General features: G+C 50.0%; 1 protein-coding gene across 4 annotated transcripts in view; it reads left to right on the top strand.

Annotated features, from left to right (window-relative positions):
• PTPRN2 (protein tyrosine phosphatase receptor type N2) overlaps positions 1–25,437 on the top strand; it is a 697,620-nt gene that overhangs the window by 614,141 nt on the left and 58,042 nt on the right. For all 4 annotated transcript variants that reach the window (XM_079932273.1, XM_079932275.1, XM_079932274.1 and 1 more), the window contains exon 15: positions 21,480–21,627. In XM_079932273.1, the coding sequence (XP_079788399.1) occupies positions 21,480–21,627 (148 nt within the window). The remainder of the gene's footprint in view (positions 1–21,479; positions 21,628–25,437) is intronic.

Genomic DNA, 25,437 nt, shown 5'->3' with positions numbered 1-25,437 from the left:
AGGGAGACGGGGCAGGAGGTGATGGAGTCAAGGCCAGAGGAAGGTGCGTCCGCTCGGGTGGGCTGCTGCCGAGGTCGTGCGGTGAACCCGAGTCCCACTCCCGTAGAATTGATCTGACCCCCGGCGGCGGCCTCGGCAGGCCTCGGGCAGGCCCTAACCCAGAGTTCCCGCGTCGGAGTGGCTTGGGGCTTTTCTAGAGCCCCCTGTGTCGTGCATTTCCTCACCCCGGGCACTACGTCTGCAACCCGGAAACACCTGCCCTCGAGGTGAGCTTGGGGGCCAGAACCGCTCGGCACCCACTTCAGACTCTGCTGACGGCCCCCCAGCTTCCAGGAGGACCCAGCTGCTCAGACAGGACAGTTGCGCGCGCGTGTGTGTGTGTGTGTGGTGCCCAGCGTGTGCCTGGCACACGGCAGGGGTTTAATCAGTCCTCGGGACCCTTCCTCTGCCTCCTTGGAGTTCTCGGGTGGCCGCCCATCTTCATCGTCACGGGAGGGTGGTCATCCAGCAATCCCCAAATCGAGAGCAGCAGCTAGCTCTGCATCCTGCATCTTCGTAAACCAAGTTTACAGTGACCTACGTTGACCATTCTCTCAGCATTTTCCTGTCGTTTGAGTCCCAGCCACCCAGGTTCCAGGACTGTGTTTTGTGTTTGTGTTCATGGAAACATTTTAATAACGACCTGCACAGCTGGTGGGAAGGTAGGCCGTGGAGAGCTTGTCCTCCGTCCATGTGACGACTTCTGGGATCTCAGCCCTCCCCGACAGGCAACACTGTCACCGGGAACCACACACTGTCCCTCATGCGACGCTGTGTCTAGGAGACAGCTCCACGTGAGTGTGTGTGACTCTGCTTATCTTAACGGTCTATATTATTCTGTTGTTCAACGTGCAGTCACTTATTTATCGTATGGTAGTAAAGGTCATGTAGGCAATTTTCAAACGTGGCCACCGCAACATCACAGCAAGTGTAAAAATAACTGTGGGCTGAATTTCTGGAAGAACCTAGGTCTTGAGGGGCATTGCCAAGCTTCCCGCCAGAACGTTTGACTAACTGATGCTCCCACCAGCTGTGCAGAAAATGGCCCTGTACCCCCAGACCCTCCTGAGGCCCGGGTACTGGCCAGCTTTGATCTTCCACTGGTGAGTGGAAACGCTATTTCAGAGTAGTTTAGTTTACACTTCTCTAGCCGTGTGTGACTTGTCATAATTTGGGGAGCCATTTATTGTTCCTTCCAAGAATGGTTTTTGAAGTGTCCCGCGGGGACGCCCACCCCGCGGGTAGGATTCTCCGTGTTCCACGGCACCAACCACGGATGCCAGCGCGAGTTTACTAACTTGGTGTCGGAATGAAACTAGTTCACTCTTGTCCGTCTTCTGTGCCCGTTTATTAGTCCACACGTGAGAGTCAGCCGTGGACTCGGAGAGCTGACCTGCAGCCCCTCCTGAGGGCCCTGGCCGCTGGGGTGCGGCCTGTGTTGCGGGGCTGTGATCGTGTCTGCTGCCCACACTCGGCCGGCCCCTCGGCGCCAGGGCTCCTCTGGCATCTGCCACGTCAGTGACTCTTGACAGTTTGGTGTTGACACAAGGCAGCGAGTACCGTTTCCACTGCCCAGTCTTGGGGGGTGCGGAACTACTTATTATATTTTTGGTGAGGGATGTAACTTGCCGTGTTATTTTTAAAAATCTGATTTATCGTTTAAAGTGCTAGAATGATGCTAGAATGGTTTCCTTGCCTGTTAGACCTTCTGCTGGTGAGAAGATAGGGTCAGATAGAGTGGGATCAAGCATCCGGTTGGTATTTGTTGAATTAGATGGAATAACCAAACACTAGACTTGGTAGCAAGTCTGTGAGTTAATGTTTCTGAGGGGAAACAATTGAAACTGGTGTCCGAATAGCACTTGGAAAGTGTCCGTTCATACGTATGGACAAGGAACGCTTCCGGAGTGCGCGGTGGCCCACGGGGACCCCTCAGGTAAACCCGATGGGACGCCCAGGAAAGAGGCTGCGTTCTTCCAGCCCATCGGGCTCCTGGGAACTGAGTGAGAGCAGCTACCAGGGCAGACCCAGGGCAGATGATCTGGTCGTTCCTGCACAGACTCGTGCGTAGAATGGATAGTATACAATACGTAGCTTTTGGAATTGCACTGAAGCACAGGCGTTTCCCCAGTAATTCACCCATGGACCACTTCTGCTCACCCTTCTACACTTGGCTCTGGCGCAGCTCTTGGACGTAGGGGGTTTTCAGTAGGAGTTTCCTGAGTGCCTGAGTGAAGTCGATGGCGGTGTGTTACCCCTGAGAAGTTTTCAATCTACTTGAAACGAGGAGGGGGGCACGGCTAGAACACACTAGACTCAGCGAAGTGCCAATCACGTTCCTTTGCTGGGAGACGTCTCCGTCCTGGGGCGCCTGGTCGGGGAGGAGCAGCTGTCCTGGGGCGGGCAGGAGACAGCAGGAAAGGTCACGGCGCCTCCAGGAACCCTGCTTCCGCTCACAGGGTGAGAGTCCGTGGGAGAAACGGGACATGCACGCAGCCTCGAGCGGCTGTGACCCTGGGCCAGACGCTGGGTGGCTGGAGCGCCAGCGTGAGGGGCTGTGTTCCATCCGCGTGTGGCCGCTGCGGCTTCTTGAATGAGAAAAGTGACACCTGGTTATTCGTTTGTTCACTTACTTGAGTGCGTCTGCCAGAGGGTGAGGGCACTGGTGACAGACAAGCAGGAACTGAGTGGGTCGCGACCACTGTCCTCCGATGTCTTCTCTTCCGGAGTCAGAGGGGAGGGACCCAGAGACACTGATGAAAGGTGGTCCCAGATGCACAGGCTGCTCCCCAGGGTGCCACCTGGGGCGGCTCAAAACCGTCCCCTCGGGCTTCCCCACCATAGAGCATGACGGCTTACAAAGCCCACGTGATCGTACGGTTGTTGGGGAAAGAGAGTCGCTCAGGATCTTCAGTGCTGTCCAGACGTCCTCAGAACTAGAGATGCTGGAGGTGAGGTGCCGGTATCACGGTGTGCCTGTGGCCTCGTTTCCTAACCACTGCTGGGGTGACGGCGCTGGCCTTACCCCCTCTTTCCCCTCTACCGGCTCAGCAGTTATAATTTAATAACTGTCCTGATCATTTTGCCGAGCATAGCTCTGCCCTGCTCCCAAGTAAACTCAGAATCTCTGACTCTGAACCCAGCATCTCCCTCTGACACACGTATTGTCATTGCCCGGTATTTTAGTTTCACCTTAACATTTATACCCTTAAATTAACCATTTTTCTTACTGATTTGCATAGTCAGCACTTGTTCAGATTGACTGTTACTTTTTTCATCACCGTCACGCCTTACTTCTCAGTTCTTTGTTTTGATTAAAATCTCCTCTTTTCCAAAACTATATCCTTCTTTCAGTCTTTTAATAGGAAAGTCTCCCTGTCTTTGTCTGAAAATGTCTTTAATTCGTCCTCACACTTGCATGATAGATTAGACAAGGATCAAATTCTAGTTAATTTTCTCTCGTGACTTTAAAAATCCTGTTTTCTTGCCTTTGACGCCATAGCTGTTGAAAAGGCTGTTCGTTGCTGGTCCAGGGGCTGCTCCTCCGTGGGTCCTCTTACTGCTTCCTGACTTCTACACTTCCGCTGTTCTGGAACTTCTTTGTGCCTTGCCTTGGTGTGGACCTATTTTACTCTGTGTGGGTTTTTGCGGGCGGGGAGGGGTTGATTTTCAGTTCGTTTTGTTTTTGGCTCAGGAGTTACTATGATTCCCGAATCAGAGAATTGCTATCTTCCATCAATTCTAGAAAATGACAGACCATTTACAGTTTAAATTTGACTGTCTTCCATTCCCTCCGTTCTCTCCTCCAGTAGAGAATGCTGGGCGTTCTTACTCTGCCTTCCGTATTTTCTCTCTTCATCCCTCTGTCCTGCATTGCAGCGAATTTCCTCAGACAGACCTGTCATCCAGTACGCCTGCTTCTCTTTGGCGGGGTCTAGTCTACTGTGTAATCCATCCACTGTGTCTGTAATCTCCAGGAGGACATTTTTCATTTGCAGCTGTTCTGTTCCTCTTTTTTAAATGTCTGCTATGTCGTTCTTGTCTTATCTTGTCAATCCTCCTTTAACATCTTCAGTTCCTAGAAATGTCCATTTGGCTGTTTCCATCTAATACTTCTGTTTTCTTAGTTCCTGTGACTCGAAAGCTGCTCGTGGGTATGTTTGCCGTCTGGTGGGCTCTGTAGTGTCGGATTATAAGCTCCTCATGAGTGGGGCTCTATCTCTCGGAATTTTGTGTTAACCTCAAAAGAGAGGTTTTGAGATTGATATTCTAGCCACCCCAGGCTGACATGAAACCAGGACCATCTTTACATCAGTTCCCCACTCAGAGATTCCCAGATGATGTATCTATTGTAAATTTGACCCTCGATCCCAGGGGAGGCCCAGGGTCCAAAAGTCTTCCCATCTTGAATCCACGTGGAGACAGGTAAGCTTTCTTGCGGCCTGAACAAATGTTTTCACTGACGGCGTGGTCTTCTGAGGGTCCTGGATCGTGTGTGGTCTCACATCCAGCCCCCTGACTCCTGCATGCCAGACTTCCCTAAGGCCCCACGTGGACAGGGGAAGCGCAGACCCCCCGGGGCTGAGGAACAGGAAATCGTTTGGCCCTGCCCCTCCCCCTCCCTCAAAGGCTTGAGTGACTTCAGGTCACGTGCCTCCCTCTTCATGTAGATTCCTGGGGATTTCCCTTAATTTTGTGAAAGGCAGACCATGCCATTTACACAGCGTCTCTAGACATCTTATAGAGGAGGCCCTTCAGTCTACCCGGTTCTTCTTGTCTCCGGGAACGTGAGACTCGTGGCAGGTTAAACACAGTGCAGATGCTGCTACCAGTTAATTTCATGTCCCCTTGACAGTCATATCTAAGACCCAACTTCATGCTCTGCATAATAAAGAAAGACACCTCAAGGTGGGTCCCTGTGATCAAAGAGAGTGGTCAGCCACCTCGTTCAGGCCGGTTCCCACGCTTCCCTTTTGTACGTGGGCAAAGGGGTCACCTTGCTTCTGGAGGTGCCTGTGCACCCGTGTGTGCAGCAGAAGCTGTCTGTGGGTGTGCACTGACAGGCGCCTTGGTCAGCGGGCAGGTGGGCAGGTGAGTGGAGCCGAATGCTAGGGGCTGTAGCCATGGAGAGATTCCAGGGGTGCGTGTTCCGCAGTGATGCTCAAGGCAGCTGTCAGGAGGGGTGGGTACCAGTTCTGTAGCTGGAACGGAAGGGCAGGATGGGTGACAGGTGCTAATCCTCCCGCTTCACCCATCAAAGCTGGAGAACTCGCGGGCGTGTAACCTGGGCAGCACGCAGTATGATTGGCAGCTGAACTGGGGAGAGATGAAAAATACATTTGATAGTCTTATCTCCTAACTTTTCACCCTAAAAAGTGAAAATAATTTTTGATAGATCAACTCTTCTCTCTTCTACTTTGAACTCCCCGTTTCGAAGCAATTGCGCAAAGAAGGCTTGTCAGCCAGCTCCTGGCTGTTGTGGCTGACCGTTGAATCTTCATTTTCCCTTTTTCTTCACTGTATTTTAGCTGTTTCACTGCTGGTTGGAAGGGCTGGGAAAAGAGAGGAGATGGACATCTAGGCTTCGTTCCCTTTTAACGGTTTTGCTTGGTGAAGAGAAGATAAATTTGTGTGTCTTGTATGAGCTTTTCCTGTTTGGTGCCATTTCTATTCCCCCATTCTCGTCTTATTGCTCACGAGCATGTAGCCTGTTAGTCTTAGGAAATTAAAAACCAAACATTCTACTTCCAAAGGGCACTTTTAAAACGTCTGCAGATATTTTCCAATAACGTGCTGTAGAATCCAGAATTTCCCGTATGGATATGAAGAGAAAATCCGTGCCTGTGTTGCTGTCCTAGGTAACCTTTACCGCACTCGCTGGAATTCTTTGTTCTTCCTCAAAACTTCATCAGAAAATCATAATGAGTACATCATCGCTACAGAACAGAAAAGGCTGCTGCTAAGAAAAGACCTACTGCTTTGTGGTGCGCGAGATGCTGTCTGTGTGTTGCTAGGCAACCATCCCTCCCCCTTCCTCTTCCTGAAAGGTTTCCCTGTTAAACCGCTGTCGTCATCTTTCGAGTGAAAATTGTCTCCTCTGGGCTTTTTCGTGTCAGTTGGGTGATAGTGAAGGTGTTGGGTCTTAGAGAGGATCTGCTCTTATAATTGTGACTTGGAATTGGCCGCTAGAATTTTGTAGGTGACCATCTGGTTGGGGAGGCATGGGTGGATGGCCCTTTAAACACGTGGATCTGCTGGTACACACATACAGAAACATTATTCAAAACTGCTTTTCAAGAAGATCTTAAGGAAACACTGCCCAGTGTTTCACTGAACGACAGTGAAAATGTAAATGATTTCTTCATCACTCAGCTTCTTGTCTGGGGTGGTTACCCATCAGGTACCACTCCTCCCCCACATGCTAGAGGTAGCAGGGAGGCGATTTGGAGGTTCTTTTGTCTCCTACAGTTTGTTTCTGTATTAGAAGATCTTTGAGGGTTGGTGATCTTAAAACTGCCTTATCGTGATTCTTTTTTCCTCTTATTTCCTGTCAACTCTGGAATCTAAGGTTGGTTTCCAGCTGCATTTTGAACATTAATGGGATTTCTGAATAACTCATGGCTGAAAGGATTTTTCATATGTCAAAAAGACATGATGGAGGTTGGAATCAAATTCTTATTTCCTCATTGAATAAAGACTTTTTATTAATCTATATTAATAAAAATGTGTTGTAAAACTAATATTTGCAAATTCATTTTTACATACTGTCTGAGTAATTTATAAAAAGGAAACAGAAACGTAGCTTTAGCCAGAGAGTTTACTTTTCTAGTTAAACTGTTCTGATTTCTCTTCCACATCAAAGTCTCAGAAACATTAACTTTTCTTTGTAAAGGTTAACATTGGCTTCTGCACTAAACCATCTATGGAAGAACTTTGATTATCCAAAGAAGAGAGGATTTAATTATTGTTAAACACAGAGGTTCACAATGGATGAGAAATGATTTAGGAGAGTTTAATCTAGTCAGAATGATTGGGGTTTATCTCTTCCTCTTTCTTGCAGTTTCTTCTCAGTTTTCTAGCGTTTTCTGTGTATCTATGAAGACGAGTACATCGTTGGTAGGAATAAGACAACTTAATAGTAATTTTTTGTTGGATAAACAGCTATTTCAGCCGTTTAAAACGCCATGGATAGACATCTTAAACTGCTAGAAGGCAGAAATTAGTAGAAATGTCACAAACTTGAACGAATTTTTCTTTCGACTTGTGTTAATGGAAGTAGCTGCAGCCTGGCAGACTGATGCTTAAAATCGCCACATTATCAGTTGTGAGGGTTTTTTTTTTTTTTTTACTGTTTTAGACCAAAAGTACAAAAAGAAGAGACGCACACAAAAGATATTTGGTAAAGGCAGGTGGTCTGGATGAATAATGTTTCTTTCATTAACATGTTTCCCATATTAACTGTATAATTAACTGTACATGGCCAAGGGAGGCTATGGAAATTGCATTTTGAGATGTATCAAAGCTGCCTTATGCTTCAGATTTCCATGCAATTTACCATTAATGAATCCAGAGATGGGAGCCTCGAATCTATAATTATTACTTACTATTTGAATGACAAGCAAAGAATTTTATCAGCAGAGTTTTAAATGAAATGGGATTAGCCGCTAATGTTGAAATGGTTCATCTTATGAAAATAATTTTGAAGAAAATGTTTTAGTGGCAAGAGAGGTCTGAGGAAAGCATTTGCCGTTAAAATAGCCATTTTCCGATACTCCACGTGAATGTGTCCACGTTTGACAGCAGGGTGCAAATATTTTTGAAAGCGAATGAATATTTTATAGGCTCCAGAGCTGCTCGTGCATCCCAGGAATAGATTATGCAATATCCCCAAACATCCTGGCGAAGGTGAGAGGGTTGGTAAGGTAGCCAGAGAAAACAGCGAGGCAGAAAAAAGACAATCTATGAGAGTATTCTGCAAGAGGTTAAAATTTGTTTAATAGCGTAGAAGTCTGCCTTTCCCCCTGCTGAGTGCTCATTCGATTTAAGATTGTAAACAGTAAATATTGTTGAGGAAAACTGTAAAACGAAGCCCTGAGACCCGTTTTTCCAAAAGGGTTTCATTGGCAGGGCCTCCGTGGTTCCATGTCTTTCAAGGTGACCCTGGTGGTCACTTACGCCCACATGTCCGCCGTGCAGCCTTGGCCTTGGCTCCGGGGCTGAGTCAGAGGCTGCGGGAGCTGAGCCTCTTCTCCAGGCAGGCTTCAGTGGGTGGCGCACCCTTCATCCATCCGGGAAGCGTTTCTTGAGCACCTAGGCCGTGCCAGGCTCTGCACCAGATGCTGGAGAGGCCATAAGGGGTGTAAAACAACGGGCGCACCGTCAGCGCCTGGAAACGCATCTTACCTTTATTTCTTTGTCCTGGTTTTTCCCACTGAGTTGATGGCAGGGACTATAATACCCAGTTTATAGCGTCGCCCAGTTAGAGCCCGGTGTCCTGTGAACAGGAGAAAAGCAGTGTTCAGATCTCCAGAAGCTCTGGAAGGCTGGTCTGGCAGGGACGTCGCTTTTAGGGCCTGGGGCGGATCCCACGCGTGCTCTGGGCTCACGGTCCTGCTGGAGCCCCACGCAGGCTGGAGAGAGCAGCTGGGCGCGAGCTCCGGGTGGTTCTCTGGGAGCGCTGGGCTCCCTCCCACGCGGCACCCAAGGGGAGCGAGCAGCAGATGACACTGTACAGGTGTGCGCTCTTGTCGTGCCTTAAAAGTCCTCGTTTTCTCAAACCTAGGATCATCTTGGTTTCATCTGAATATGTCTGAACGCGCTGGGCCTGTGTTACTCCAATGTGCGACTCTCTCAGAGGCTGTTTTTGTGTCATCTGGGAACCAGTCCATGATTGCTGTGGGAATGGAATACGTGGAACCCAGGTGATCTGAAAGAGCTGATCAGTATTTCCCACCCACCGGGGGGAGTTTGCTCCCGGGACTGTGACTGGTTACTTCGTGCTTCTGACGTGGCTGTGTTTGTGTTTGTGTTTGGAGATGCACACGTGCTCGCACGCCTCTGTATTTCAATAGTTGCCTTATTTGTCTAAGTAGATCTAAATATTCCACATTGCTTCAGTTGTTCGCTTGATTTTACACGTTAAGTTTGGGTTAAGCTATTGGCTGGTAGTTTTCTGTGGTACTTCGGGCAAATTGATCTTCAGTGAGATTTTGTAGAACAGCTAAGATAAAAACTAGTCTCATCAAATATCTGAACATTTCATCCAGGTAACAAAGCATGAAGATTGTTAGAAATATCAGGGTTGTTGATGGAATTTTCAGATTCCTACCCAGATTTTTGACTTCTGGTGAATTTAAGCTGCGACCTTGTTTCTGAGGTGAAGCCTTTCCTCATTGTGCTTGTGTGAGGGGTCGGGGGTTTAGACAATTGCTAAGTTTGCAGACGTTTAGGAGGATAAGGAATCAGGCTGGATAACGAAATGCGCAGGATCTGTATTAAACCAACTCAAATCCTCTAATTTGCTCCGTTAGTAAATCCTGGCAGTTCTGCCTGCACTGTTGTCCCCCAAGTCCCAGCCCCTGAGCTCCCTTGCGGGAACGTCCAGCTGGCGTCTTCAGTCCCTGCCCGGAGCTGGCGTGACCTTTTCAAAGCATCTTTATCGTCACGTGCCTCTTCTGCATGAAGCTCCCCGCGGGCTTCTCGTTGCTCTTGAAATAAGCCTCAGACCCCTCCCTGTATGAAAGCCGCCCCGGCTTTCAAGCTCCCTTGGCCCAGGCCACCCTGGCCTCCTCTCTGATTCAGAACTGCTGGACCCATTCCCCCCCAGGACCTTCTGTCTCCTGGAACACACCCACCGTCCTCTGCGCCTCCGGCCCTTCCCGTCTCTCAGGAGGGACCTCGCTTCCTGGACTCCTCAACCACCCTCCACCCCAGTCGCCTTTACATTGTTGTTTTACGCCCTCTTACACTTACTGTTGTCGGAAGTTATCTTTCTGTTTAGCTACTGGTATGTGGTCTGTTCTCCAGCCAAAGCATCAGCCCCATGAGGACAGTGTTTCCGACCAGCTGCCTGCTGGATCCTCAGAACATACGACATCCCCAGCTCATACGATATGCTTTTGATGAAGTTAGTTGAATGAACAAATAAATGGCCAAACCCACCAACAAATGAGCGGGAGCCTGAAATAATACTGCAACTCTTAACTCTCTCTTCCACAATTAGAGGCGGAATCCTGGTTTCACTCATAATGCCAGGCAAACCTCTTTTGTCTTCAGTTTAAATATAAATAGCTGTACATTTCTGGAAATACGGTATAAGTCTCTTAATTATTTTCCATTGCTTATAAGTATTCACCTTTATATTTTGCCTATGTTCATATAACCTTAATTTTTAAGATGTTAACTAAGATAATAAGGTTCATCAAATTGCTCATTTAAAATTCTTTGAGCTTCTTGAAAATGACAGCCCGAAAGTACGAAGTGAAGTTATTGTTGTCGTTACTATTATCGCGTGGCTTCTCTCTCAGCATTTCTGCAGAAGACCTTTGTCACCCTCTCCTATGCACACACCCGAAATTATATCGCACTGAAGTACCCAGCATGCAACAAGCTCTCAGTATAAAAGAACGAGCCTTTCCCTTATTTAGGAAGAGGAGGTGGTAAGGACAAAATTACTTATTTTTTAAAGTTTACTAATTAGAACATTTCTGGAACAGAATGTGTCCATTATTAACACTTTCCACCAGGGTTTCAGTTGTGAGTCTTCATAAAATTGTGATTTTCCTTTTCCATAAATCTATAAAGTAAGTCGAGTGCCGGTCACAAAGAGATCTGATGGGCACGTGATTTAGTGCACGAGGGCCTTTGAGAGCGTCTCTCACAGGCACAGCCCTCCACGGAGACGACCTGGAGGGTAGGCTCAGGGGTTCCTGACCCCAGGAAACACCCTGCAGGTCATTCAGAAAACTGTCTCTTACAATCGGTATGCTTTCTCACAGGCTGGACTCTTCTAGATTTAGAATACCAAAACTCAAAATTATTATAATAAAAATATAGTAATTGAAGATTCCAATTAGTTAAGCTCTACAAAATAGAGATTTAACTCGTTTTCATGTCCTCTTAACTCACTGCTCTGCGAGGAGTTGCCTTTTCCTTCTCTTCACTCTTCCAAAAGCACGTGGGGTGCATGCGCCCCGTCTCAGTGCCACATAGGAGCAAGGAACTTGTTCTCGGGGAAACCGTCCCAGCAGTACTTTGTAAAAACACGTGGTGTTCTCTAAGGCAGGGGTCCCCAACCCGTGGGCCACAGACCAGTACCAGTCCGTGGCTTGTCAGGGGCTGGGGCCGCACAGCAGGAGGTGAGCGGCGGGCAAGTGAGCGAAGCTCCATCTGTATTTACAGCCGCTCCCCATCGCTCTCATGACCACCTGAGCTCCACCTGCTGTCAGATCAGCGGCGGCACTAGACTCGCATAGGAGCGTGGACCCTACTGTGAACTGCGTGCGCGGGGCATCTAGGCTGCACGCTCCTCACGAGAGTCCGGTGCGTGATGATCTGAGGTGGAGCTGAGGTGGTGACGCTGGCGCTGGGGAGCGGCAAATGCAGACCATCGTTAGCAGAGAGGTTTGACTGCGCAGAGACCATAATAAATCAGCTGCTTGCAGACTCGTATCAAAACCCTATCGGTGAGTGGCAAGTGAAAACAAGCTCAGGGCTCCCACAGATCCTGCATGAAGGTGAGTGGTATAATTATTTCATCATATGTTACAATGTAATAATACTAGAAATAAAGCGCACAATAAATGTTATGCCCCTAACCCCATCCGTGGAAAAATCGTCTTCCACGAAACTGGTCCCTGGTGCCAAAAAGGTTGGGGACCGCTGCTTTAAAGCTTTTATTGGTTTTCTTAGCTCTTCCACATATTTTATTTTTCAACTAGAAAAAGGATTTTAAACAAAACAAGATGATCCACGGTTCACAGCCTCCAAACCAGCGCAGCGTATTCTGTTTCTCCTTCTATGCTGCTTCTCTGTCCTGGGGTTTTCCTGCTCACTGTCTCCGCCTAAAATGAGTGTTAAGCTGGGGACTTACTCTTAAAGGCTTTGCATTTGGAAGCATATGAACTTTTCTCTACTATTTTAACAATTTAAAATCTCTATCACTGCACAGCCCGCTTGGTTACCACACAAAGAACGGGAGCACATTTCTAAATCACACTGAGGCAGCGTGAGAACAGTTTTCAGGGGTCGCTGGGCCCGCAAAGATCCTAGGCGGTCTTCAAAACAGCTCAGCTTGAGAAACAGAGCTTTCGGGGGAAGGATTTGGAAGAAACGGCATTGATTCCCATTTATCAGCGAAGCCAATTCTGCTGCCCACGCTCGGGGCTTTTGCTGGTCAATTTCATCTGTTTCTAACCACGTCCCAATTCACTAGGATAAGGAAAGCGAGTTGCCCACTGCAAGTTCACGTGGGAGTGTTTCCTCCTCAAAAGCAAATTTCCACGGAGGTGATACCTAAAATGTAATAAAAAGAGAAAAGGCCGCGTGAAGGTCTTTCATTTACTCTTTCTGATTCCTTTGCTCCCGTTCGTGCTCCTTTAGGCTTAGCACACGTGACCCAGAGGCTGGATTCCAAACAGTGCTGACTTCTCCCACGTGACCCCACGCTGCCAACGCAGGACCGTGCGCTGAGCTGGCCTGGTCTGGGTCTGCGTGTTTTCCTTTTTTTTTTTTTTTTTTTTGCGTTACGCGGGCCTCTCACTGTTGTGGCCTCTCCCGTTGCGGAGCACAGGCTCCGGACGCGCAGGCTCAGCGGCCATGGCTCACGGGCCCAGCCACTCTGCGGCATGTGGGATCCTCCCGGACCGGGGCTCGAACCCGTGTCCCCTGCATTGGCAGGCGGACTCTCAACCACTGCGCCACCAGGGAACCCCTCCCTTTTTTTTTTTTTTAATACGATGTGTGCATAGCTGCTCTGCATCTTAAGTTCCTCGTTTGAAGGCGATAAAGCGGTGCGTGTTTAACTATCCGGTGAGACCAGGAGCCCCACGACAGGTGAGACGTTGGGCAGGTTGGGCAGGTGTGAGAACAGAGGGTGAGTCACGGGGGCGGAGCCTCACTCGTTATTTTTATCGCAGTCAGATGGCGTTTCCAATACAATTGCATGGTTTGTGATTCCATTCAAGCAAATCTTTCCTAAGCTAAGAAACAGCAAAACTACCCTCTGATCATTTAACCGTATCTGTCCTTCCTTGAGCTTGAACGGACTACTTTGAATTTCTAATTCCAAATATCTTAGCCTGCCTGATGCATAATATTAATAAATAACATTTAAAATGTGCCAGATGCAGCAATCTAGAGACAACCAAAATACCTTTTTCATCGAGCAGTTTGCTCTTCCCGCGTCTCTGTGTCCATATGTGCTAAGCCCAGACAATTAACCCCATCTAATTTCTCCTTTCATCTTTTCATATTTTTTGCTTGGAATTTAAATGTCTTACTTTTGGCATTCAAACATGTAGCATAAACATTTCCCTTCAATGTATTAATGAAGACGGGTGACAATGATTATTTTTAAAGGAAGAAAGGTCATCGTCTCCCCAGATGGCAGCAGAATCAGCTTACTGGCTTTTAAAAGCATTCATCTGACTCTGCCTGGCTTTGAAACACCAGCCTATGGTCCCCTCACAAGGAAGGGAAACGTAAAGGCTGTATTCTTACTCCAACAAAAGGTCTGATTGTTGTAATAGGCACCCAACCCGAGAAGGGCATAGAGACAACGCTTTCCTAATAATAATTGGATCTTCCAAAAACCCACCTTCCTTTACTACACCTGCTCCTCAGAGGAAGAAGCTTGTTCCTGGCAGCATCATTGTGAAATGAACTTTCACTGGGACAGTTTCTACTTGTTTCACGTCTGAAGACTCACAAAGCAACAGAAGTCTCCCAAGATCTGTGCGGACACGGTTTGATGCTGACATTACTGGTTTCCAACTGTATTGAGCAATGCGACATGGTGCCAACTGGATCTTAGTTTGCTTGTTTTCAGCAATGGTCCACCATCCTTATGAGTTCTAGTATTTTGTGTTAAAAGGTTATTTTCATTATTCTCTTTAATAAGTCCTCTTGCCCCTCCCAGTATGTCACCCTCTCGTTGCTAGCGGTAAGAGATGCCAGCATACATCATTTCTGTGCCCTTTAACAGAGCTAAAACCGTGTGGTCCACCCGGGCTCTCGCGGCCGCCCCCACGTGGGTTTGGTTGAGCACTTTGGCAGCCGGGATCCCAGCTCTGCGGGCTGGATTCAGACGAACTTGCACAGCTCTCCAGACCCATCCTCCCAGCATTCGGAGGCGGACAGCAGCACGCCTGTCCTGCAGCACGGAGGCGGCCAGGGGGGCCGCGGAGCCAGGTGCCCTCAGCTGTTCTTAGAGCAATCATGGCCCGAAGCCCTTGTTACATGTGGTGAAATAGAAGATTTTAGTAAGTGGGATTCTTTCCTTGTGACCCTGAAAACTGATCCTTGATGTTGACGCTAGTAAAATGGTGCCTGTGAAACAGTCCAGATCCCGACATGATCTGAGGTGCCAGGGCAGAGCCCCACACGGCATCACGAGCTCTTTCCACACCAGAAATCAGCAGCTCAGCTTCACGTCCATCATCTCCTAAACTGGCATTTCCAGTGACTCCTCGAGACTGGTCAGGAAACGCCTCCCTATTAAACCAGCAATGAGAAGCACGTAGAAGGGACGAGCTCCAGGGCCGGATCCGCGAGATCCACGTGGTGAGAAAACTGCGGGCTTGTGAGAAGGACCACTGTCCCTTGTGGATCAGAAGCAGTGTTGAAACCACAAGCTATGTACTTAGTGGCATTGCTTCTCATCGGTTTAATAGTACCCAGCAAGGTTGACCACACCGACAGCAACGTCTGTCCACGGCGACGCCCCTCAAGTTCTCCACTCAAGCTGCGGACTTAACGCATCACATTTCATTAGATAATGGTTTTCATTAGATAATGGTCAATGTCCCCAGAGCCGTGTAGTCACAGAATACAGAAGAGACATTACGAGATTTTCTAATGAGAATCACCATCCCTTCCATCTGTATATACTTTATAGTTACAAAGTATAGTTGATATATGAACTCAGTCAAGCGTCAGAACCACCTTAGAAATACGTACTATGATTCCCGGTTTTATGCAGCAGTAAATTAAGGGTCAGTGAGGTTAGATGGTTTGCCCAAAAAGTCGTCGTGTGGGCACCAGACCTCTTTGTTTATCACACTGTTAAGAAGTCTTTCAGAATCAAGCCGAACGCCTTCTCCATTTATTAGAGTTGCCTTCCTATTGGAGAAGCTCCCTCAGGCACTCACAGAGACTCTGTGAGTGATGGGTGAAATTAATCTCCCAAAGACACAAAGTGCTCCTGTGATTAACAAAACTCTATTGTGCTCCACAACCCAGATTCCATATTCCTAGGAATTGCTTTCTTGACCTGAAGATGCTGACAATTTGATCAGAAGACAGTGCAGAATATATCTGAGTGATAGTAACAAATTGTGGACACAAGTCTCCACTTTATAATGGCAGTAACCCTTTCGTTCCACAAGTTCTGGGATTCTGTGTAAAATGATTCCAGTGAACCTGGAAGCCAGTGGTTTGTTCAACACGCGAGAGCATTTCCTGAAAAGTCATCAGGTGGTACGTGGTCCCCCTGCCCCAGAAACTGTTGGTCATTTTCCTACCCAAACAGTCGAATTGTGTGGGCTAGAAAAGGGGATGTGAGCTGCGGCGCTGGGAGGATGAAGTCGGAGATGAGAGGCAGATTAAAGAGGAAAACCTTAGACTGAGTCAACAGCTCATAAAATGGGTCTCGTGAAAGCTGACGCGATCCTCAAGGAGCAAGAAACTCAGAAGAAATGCAGGTCCATCTTCAGCCTGTTGTAAATGATGGTGTTGTGTGGTCGGGGGTCACGAGGTCAGTGTCAGCGGGTTCGGCTACAAACTTGGAAAGCCCATATCTGAAACCTCGGGATATGGGGATTATCTTTATGCAAGTACATCAAACCTAGGCCCTTGAAAATATCACAATTCAAGAAGGTTTTAGAAACCTTTGCACTCGGGGCTCATCTGGAATTAGCTCGAGTGAAATTCCCCTGACAGGCTCCAGGAGCATGGAAACACAACGCTGTGTCCTTCCAGCCGAGAACCCTTGCAGTCCCCCCACCCCCGTCACCCAGAATCTAGCTGAGTGGAGTGAGTAACTCTTCAACATTAAAGACTGACTTACTTCCAGACGTTCTTTAAGAACCGGGGTAGCTGTCATAGCTCATCTGTATAAGCTCTTCAACTTGAACCAACTGGTGCGGAGCCCTGACTCCACTTGACAGAGGTCTTCTGCATGGACATGGCGGGGGATCCCCTTCACCTGGCTGGCCCCCCGCTACAGTGCTGGCGATTCGTCCTGCTCTGCTCTGTGTATCCCAGAGCTTCCTCTGTGCAGGCTGATGATGTTGGTATAAGACGGGTCCCTAACCCCCAGGAGCTCACGACCCATGGGGAAGACAGGCTTCTTACACTAGTGACAGTGCATGGAACGTCCCCAGTGAGGGCCACTCGTTGAGGGCACAGGAGTCCACAGAAGCGTCTCAGGGAGACAGCGCCAGACCTGGACCCTGAGGATGGTTAAGACCAAAACGGAGGAGAGTCTGGGAGAAGCGCTTTCTGACCTGGGGCTGCTCCTCCAGGCCTGTGAGACCGCCGCGACCTCGGGGCTGTCGCTGGAACGTCAGGACTTGGAGCCACCCGTCGACATGAACTGTGAAGCTGTTTGGTGGCTAACGCAGAAAGGAGGAAAGCAGCAGGAAGTATTCAATGAAACGTTCCGAAGTCCTTTGGTACTTTTGGGGGCAGTTCTTCCAAGTTTCAGAAGATTCATTGGCAAACTTTTTGGCATGCCAGCCATCAATATACAATTTTTACCTGGAGCACAAATTTCTTACAGAATTTTCCAGGCTACGATCAGTCATTCAACACATATTGACTGTTTGCTAAGTGCATGCGACACGGGCCCCACCCTGAACAAGTGAGCTCATGAGAGGAGGGGGGGTGCCCACAAAGCCGACTGGGGTCCCACAAAGCCGACTGGGGTCCACGTCACGGAAATGCAGCTTTTAAACTAGTGTCTGAGGCGGGGGTGGGTTGTAGGAAAGCAAGATGAGAGAAGGCAGTGATGGGCATGAAGGAGGAGGACGCATCCGTACTGACCTGGACTTCTGGGTAGATTCATGACAGAACAATCGGCTTGAAGAAAGCGTCCAGAATGATGGTGACGGCGGAGGCTTCAAACAGTGGGACGTGTTCTTATTGGGACGGAGTCGCAGGTTAGTAAAGTGAAGTCTGGACAAAGGACAATGCTATCTGGGCACCATTGGTGGCTTTTGAAGCAGGTGGTATTGTGACCAGAAATGCCAGCCTGTGAAGGAACCAGAAAGGGGATGTGAGGGAGGATGGAGGAGGAGGCCACGGCAGCAGGAGGACACCAGCAGTTCTGTGTCTATAAGACCCTCATCTCAGCATCTTTTCAACTTAAATAAGAAAAGTCTATAATACTGATGTCGCCCAAAGCTTAAGCAACGGTTGTCAGAACAGAAAAAAAGCAGCTCACACCTGTGCCCGAAATGGTGGAGTTTATCCCAGGCCTTGCTGTTTGGCTCCAGGTGGAGACGTCAGCAGCAGCTTCTGTTTTCATTCTGCTTTCCTTCGTTTTCTACATGTGCTATTTATGGAATAAAAAGTTAGTTGTTGTTTTTTAAACTAAGCCCTCCTCCCGTTCCTACCACACACACACACACACACACACACACACGCACGCACACACACGCACACACACACGCACACACGCGCGCACACACACACACGCACACGTTAAAGGAAAGTATTTTAAATGTCACCTTTTAGCACACCTACAGTCTGGGGGAAGAACGTGCATCGTGTTTAAATTTCATGTTAACTCACCTAATCATTCCGGGCGGTGATGGTGTCTGGGGAGGATCGCTACACCTGTTCTCACACCCTTGACGAGAAGGGGCCTCGTCGTATTGAGCTATGGTGGCAGGTTTTGTATTTGTATAAAACACGTTAGTTTACTACCAAGGCCTAGCTTCCTGACAGACAACATGAAACATACTCTCAGGTCTCAGAAGAAAAACATCTAATCCACAAACAGGAAGAGCAAAAGCTCCTCAGACGTGGATGGGAATCATGTCCATTGAACACAGTGAGTGATGTTCTGTAAAAATACTAATAGGGAAACAACGAATAGGTCAAACTGAAATGACCGGAGCAGGGCAAACACAGACGAATGTAGTAATACGTGCTGAGAGGATGAAAACTTTATCTCAGTTTTCATATAATCAAGTGTATCTTTAGATGAGCTCATTCTCAATGAAACAAAGTAATAATGTTCGTAACGACTGTTTCCTCCCTGTGTCACTCAAGCTTGCGTACTACAGTCCCAGTTGATACTTCTTGCCATAAGTTTAGAAATTCAAGTCCACTTGCAGCATGATTTCACTTTCCACAGTTAAGATAAATGTGAAACTTAAAACAGCTGCGGTTTACAGGAATTACGATATAGCCGATGCCCCTTTTGCAGACAACATTTGAGACCTGATTCAACCTGCCAGGGTTTATCATTTTAGAATCCATCACATTTTATTGAAAGAAGCTTATTCATTCATGATGGACTCTGTGAACAGAGTATTTTCCAAAGAAAAGTGAGGATCCCAAATCGTTTTGCCAGAAACAGTTTTACATCCATTTGTAAGACTGTACATTAACCAGTCTTGGGGAAAGTAACCACAGAAGCACTGAGACTGTACACTTTACGCAGAACTACCCCTCCTTCCCGGGGACCCCCGCACACACCATATTTTAAGCTAGATAATAAGCTAGTTGGTCTTTCCCCAAACTTAAGTGTCATCCTTATTAGGGTAGCTTTGGTACAAGAAATATGTATCTGATATTCCATAATGATTGTCCCAAAAGAAAGCATTCTGTGTTTACACGTTCTAGATTGTGCCCTTAAGTTTGCTTCTTCCCCACCCAAAGAAACCTGTGAGCTGTGTGGGCACCAGGGGCTGGCAGTGGCCGGGCACTTAGAACTGCTGCGATGTTTCTGTTCCTGATGAGGGTGAGCTTCTGAGGTTCACGGTCTGTGCCTGAAAAGGGGTTCATGGTCACAGTTCTCGGTCTTCTGCATAGAAGACCATCTGCTGGTTCCCTAAGCGGCTGGAGCAGGGGGCTGAGGGATATGTGACCGTCACCCAGGGCCCCGTCGCTGGCCCTCCCGGAGCCATACCTGCCGGGGGGCCCTCAGCTGCTGGGCCAGGCGGCCCCGAGGGTGACTTCTCCCCTGGAACATCGCCCACCAGGCACCCGGCTTCCGAGCTCTGGTTCAGCTCACGCACATTGATACACACACCAGTCAGACCAACATGGACTACAGTCAGTGTTTGCTGAGTGAATAATACAAGACAGTTCAAGTCGCTGTAGTCAACATTTCCCTGAGAAGTGTGGGACCCCAGCACGACTGTCTGGTGGACTGTCCTTCCTTTTCTCATGCCTCTCTGTCCCCTGGAGTGGGTGCCGATGAGCCGGGGTGGCCAAGAGCAGTGGGGGGGATGATCCGAGCCGGGTGGTCAGCTGGAGTGAGTGGGCGAGGGGGCTGACGGAGGGGTCGGGGTGATGTGGGACGGGTGTAAGCTTTGGCCGGACATCGGGGTGCCTGACCGCTGGAGACCTGGCCTCGTGTGTGCGTGTGTGTTTCATTTTGCTGTGCGGGCATGTTTGAAGACCCACAAGCAAGATGTTAGAGGATGGGACCACTATCTCCTTTGGGTGCGATAAAGCCGCCCGGGTTGGTCCTTTGAAACGCTCTTCCTTAAAATCACAGTCGTTTCTGGACTGAACAGATCAATAAGGTGAGTAGGCAGCACTGGCTGGGGAGTCTTTGTGGAGGGAACGTTCTGGAGGCCTTTGTCTCCCCATCCAGTCCTCCTAGTATCGCTGCCAACAGACAAGTGCCTGACAAATTAAGATCAGAGCAGCTGTGGGTCAGATACTCGGGTTGTTGTTTTTGTTTTTTAACACTGCCAGCCACGTGACGCTGCGCACATCAGAGCAGCCCAGTGTCTTAAATGCAGCACCCCCGGTGGGTTCAGAAAAGCCAGCCAATTTCAAGAAAAATGACTTCTGTGCCAACAGAAACGGGAGCGGGGGCAGCCCTAGCGAAGGCCCGTCTGAGCTCCCTGCCCTCGACTGTGTGGCGAGTGGCGGGATTGTCGTCACCGCTGGTGACACCTGTGCTCCCTCCCTGGACTGGGGCCTGTGCGCATAGGCAGCCGTCATCTGGGGACTAAACGGCAGCCATGGTGCCGGGCAGGGTCCCCCCGCCTCCTGGCTGTCCCCACCGGGACCCCTGGCTGAGCGCCTGGCCCAGGCTCTGGAGGATCTTGGGAGGGTGTGGTTTCCGTTTCTGTCCAAGAGAAACCACTTGGACACGATTTTGCTTGGATAATACAATAGTTTTCAAACAGTGTGTTCCGTAGTTTTCACTGAAAATATTTCAAACAATTATTGCATCATAGTATCTGTTGGTAAGCAGTGGTTCTCTGCGATGGGGAAAAAGAAAATGAGACTGAGTGCAGAGCATGACAACTGAGGTGCTTTCTCAGACTGAAGTTACCGACAAACACGTTTCTGTGGGCCCTGCTTTTTAACCCAGCTCCAGCTCGCTTCCTCCGTGTAGCACGGTGGTAGCTTCTTCGTGTATCTGAGCACGTTCCTTCTTTGATGCAGAGAGCAGGGTCCTCCTGTGCGTGTTTCCAAGCACAGAGGCAGACCCGGCTCCCAAACCTCCCTTACTCCTGACCTCAGAGCCTGGATGCCCAGCCAGACATTCAGGGCCCCTGGGCGCTCTCTGTCCCCAGCCGCACCGGACACACCTGCACGCGTGCCTGCCCCTCCCCCGCGCCGTGTTAAACCTCTTCCCGCAAAGTGCGGCGCCATGAGCCTCCGTGACTGCGCCCATCCCGTGACCTCGCTCCTGGCTGGACACACATCCCACCTCTGGGCTGGCGCATCAGACCTGGTCTGCGGTGTGTGCGTCTGTTTTCACGGTCGCTGGGTGTTCTCACCGCCCCCCTTGGCACCGCGGCAGACGCAGCGTGGCCACCTTTGAACCAACCACCAAAGCACGGGGCAGCCTTTGCCGCACCCCCTGCGTCTGGTTAGCCCTCGGCCCTGCACCAGGCCCCGAGCCAGCCCTACCCCCCTTCAGCAGGGGAACTGTGGGCTGCACCCCACGGGCCGCCCGGCGTCCCGTCACCGCCAGGGGCCCGCGCCCTCCCGGCTGGCGCTCCTGACTCTCGTTCTCCCTCCAGGCCTACATGGAGGACCACCTGAAGAACAAGAACCGCCTGGAGAAGGAGTGGGAGGCTCTGTGTGCCTACCAGGCCGAGCCCGACAGCTCGCTCGTGGCGCAGAGGGAGGAGAACGCGCCCAAGAACCGCTGCCCCGCAGTGCTCACCTGTACGTACCGCCGGGGCTCTGGCCGGGAGGGCGGCCAGTGGCGGTAGGGATGGGCCGCACCTGCCCCCCGGGATTTCCCGCTGCGCTCGCGCGGCTGCAGCGTCCTCCCCTCCTGCCCGTCTGCCCTCTCTGCCAGCAAACGTCCTCTCACTTCATTTTTTTTTTTAATTTTATTGAAGTGTAGTTGATTTACAATGTCATGTTAGTTTCAGATGTACAGCAAAGTGATTTAGTTATACATGGATAGATAAGTAGATAGGTAGATAGATAGATGATACATAGATAATAGAGAGATAGATGATATATATAGAGATGATAGGTAATAAATAGGTAGATAGATAGATGATAGATGGATGATAGATAGATGATAGATACATAGATGATAGATAATAAATAGGTAGATAGATGATAGATGATAGATAGATGATATATAGATAGATGATAGATAGATGAGAGATGAGAGATGGATGATAAGATAGATGATAGATGATATATAGATAGATGATAGATAATAGGTAGATAGATGATAGATAGATGATAGATGATAGATGATAGATAATAAATAGGTAGATAGATGATAGATGATAGATAGATGATATATAGATAGATGATAGATAGATGAGAGATGATAGATGGATGATAAGATAGATGATAAGATAGATGATATATAGATAGATGATAGATAATAGGTAGATAGATGATAGATAGATAGATGATAGATAGATGATAGACAGATGATAGATAATAAATAGGTAGATAGATGATAGATGATAGATAGATGAGAGATGATAGATGGATGACAGATGATATATAGATGATATATAGATAGATGATAGATAATAAATAGGTAGATAGATAGACAGATGATAGATATTCTTTTTCAGATTCTTTTCCCTTACAGGTTATTGCAAAATACTGAATAGCGTTCCCTGTGCTGTACAGCAGGTCCTTGTGGGTGATCTATTTTATGTATGGCAGTGTGTACATGTCAATCCCATGTTCCTAACTTATCCCCCCACCTTGCCCTCTGGTAAGCATAAGTGTGTTTTCTATATCTGTGGGTCTGTTTCTGTCTTGTAAGTAAGTTCATTTGTGTCATATTTTAGATTCCACATGTAAGTGATACCATATGGCATTTGTCTTTCTCTGTTTGAGCTACTTCACTTAGTATGATGATGTCTGGGTCCATCCATTCATCTCACATAAAGGGCAGGGAGACCACCACCCTCTGAGCCAGCCCCCGACACCAGCCTCGAAACACAGAGCCGTCTCTTCCTTCCGGCCCCGCGGCCGAGTCCTGGAGCCACGGGCGGGACACAGAGATCCCAGCGAGCACTTGCCGTTGCTCTGGGATGCGAGGCTCGTTTCTGAACCCTGGAGCCTCATCCTCACCTGTACTTGGCCTCACACCGTCGTCCTTGAACACTTAGGGCCATGAGGAGTTGACAGGCAGTCACGTGGGCCGGGCAGGATGTGGGCACAGCAGGAGCAGACACAGGTGCCCCCGCAGCCTTCAGCCCGACAGTGTGTCCCCAGCATGGCCAGGAGTCACTGCCAGGAGATGGGGACACAGGAAGGTACCAGCCCTGCAGTCTCACACTACGTGAGGTGACGAGTGACCTACAGGTGCGGAGGCCCACGGAGGACTAAAGGAGGGGCGGGCCGAGTCTGCGTCTTCCCACCCACCTGCACCTCCTCTCCTCCTGTCACTTTACTAGAGACACCAGCCTCCTGTGTCCTAGCAGGTTCCAGGCCGGTCTGGGCTGTGGTTACTACACATCCCCCTGCAGGGGGAGGGGATCTGGGGGGTGTCTGTGACCAAAGTGTCTGACGTAAATGCCGACTGCACGAGTGACTGTCGTGGTGACGGAAGACGGGAGAGATGCGTGCAGACCTCACACACGGCGGGAGGAACTTTGTGGGCTGACTTTTCGAGGGCTCAGCAGAGCCACGCTGGGGCTCACAGGCAAGACCAGCCCCCTCGCAGGGAAGCACGCCCGGGGTCACAAGCCCCGTCCCAGCCTTGTGGAGCCAGTGGGGACCAGCCTGGCACCACCCAAAGGCGCGGCCAGGCTGCCATCCCGACGCCCCCCGGCCTGGGAGACGCAGCAGCAGATGTCCTGTCTCGTAGCAAGTGGCAGCGACTCCACGCCTGCTCACGGGACAGCGAGAGCAGAGACACACTCCTGTGCTGCTCTAGCCCCAGCCTGGGAATTACACACCTTTGTAAAATCCTAACGCGCTGCTTCTGGGTGTAAGTCTTTTCTAACTGTTTAGTCAGTGTTCAGACTAGTTCTGTGACGTCTGAGGGCCTTTTCCCTAAAGAGCTCTAAAAATAGGAGCTGTTGCGATTTGTAAGTTTTATGTTTAGTAGAAAAGACAGTAACTGACACATGTTTATTAAGCACCTACTTGTGCCAAGAGCTGCTGACAGACGCTGGGTCACCCAGTCAACCAAGCTTGGCCACTGTCCTCAGAGAGGATCCAGGATAGGGGGTGCGAGGGTGTTCCAACTACACCCTAAATAATGTGGTGTTGGGGGCAGACCGTCAGCCTGGATCCAGCGTGCTCCCAGGCCTGGAGGCTTCCTCAGGTGTCAGGCCCTGTAGGGTAAATACTCAAGTTCAAAGCATCCCTTCCACCGAGCCAACCACAACACGGCACGTTCCCGTCCACGCGCCCTGCAGCCCGGCCGGCCGCTGGGCTCCGTCTGTGCCGAGTCAGCGATGGGTCCACAGGCCAGGACCTCAGGCACGTGGGGTGTCCTGTCTTCAGCCTTGGGGTGGTGCTTCAGCCCCACGGGGACCAGGGCCTCGGGCCTGCCGTACGTGGGCCGGAGCCAGGGCTCTGAAGGGGAAGCGCCTTCCTGGCTGGACTCTGGCGCTGGGCGTTAGAGACAGGCCACTGTTCTTGACCGGCATGGCCGTCCCAGAGCCTGACCTAGGTTGTCGCCTGTCCGGGGTCCTGCAGGAAGTAGGGGCCAGTACCCTGCAGAGACAAGCGGGCAGATAGAGCCTCCCCAGACGCGCAGGTCCAGTCCCAGCAAGTGCGTCCCCACCTTTGTCCTCCACACTCCTGCCTCCTTAACTTTTAGAGGAAATCCTGTCCTCAGATCTCCACCGGCATCTCTTCCCAGGCAGGACCCTCCGGCGATGGCCTCACTTAAACTCTTACTGGTCTCGCCAAACTCCACCAGGGAGAACCGCCGCCTCTTCCTGAAACCTCTCCGTATTGTCCGGCTGTTCACTCCTTATGGCGCAGAAACGGTCCGTGATGGAGCGTAGGGCGTTGACAGGGTGGCCTCCACGCGCCCCGCTCCCTGAAGCCGACGTCGACGCCCCAGCCGGGGACAGTGGGGTGTGCACGACAGCGTCGTGTGTTCGACGTGCTCCCCGCAGCACCCACCCGTGTCACTCAGCCTCACTCGGGGCTTGGGATGGAAACCCCGGGGCCATCTCTCTCTGCATTTGCTCCTTTTGCCCTTATCCTCTCCCGTCACCTCCAGCGAGGCCCCTCATTTCTGGATCTGACGGTACCGGCCCACTCTGCTCCCCCCTACCCCTGGCTGGACCCCACCTTCCTGCCTTTACTTCCCTCCATGAAGCAGCTCTGCTCCTGCCCCGCTTCTCCTCATGTCCATCCTCCACCCGGGAGAGGGGAGTTACTGCCTGGCTCCCTGGTCAGCGGCCCCCCAGGCCACCCACCTGGACCCCGCCCAGTCCGGCAGTGTGCAGGCTCCCCTCCTCCCAGCCCCTCCACATCTTTGCTCGTCTGCTGCCCCCGAAACGTCTCTCCCCCCACCTCCGCCAA

This window comes from Stenella coeruleoalba (assembly GCF_951394435.1).
Source record: "Stenella coeruleoalba genome assembly, chromosome: 9".
Classification (NCBI taxonomy): Eukaryota; Metazoa; Chordata; class Mammalia; order Artiodactyla; family Delphinidae; genus Stenella; species Stenella coeruleoalba.
This window is presented reverse-complemented; position numbering and strand designations above follow the sequence as displayed.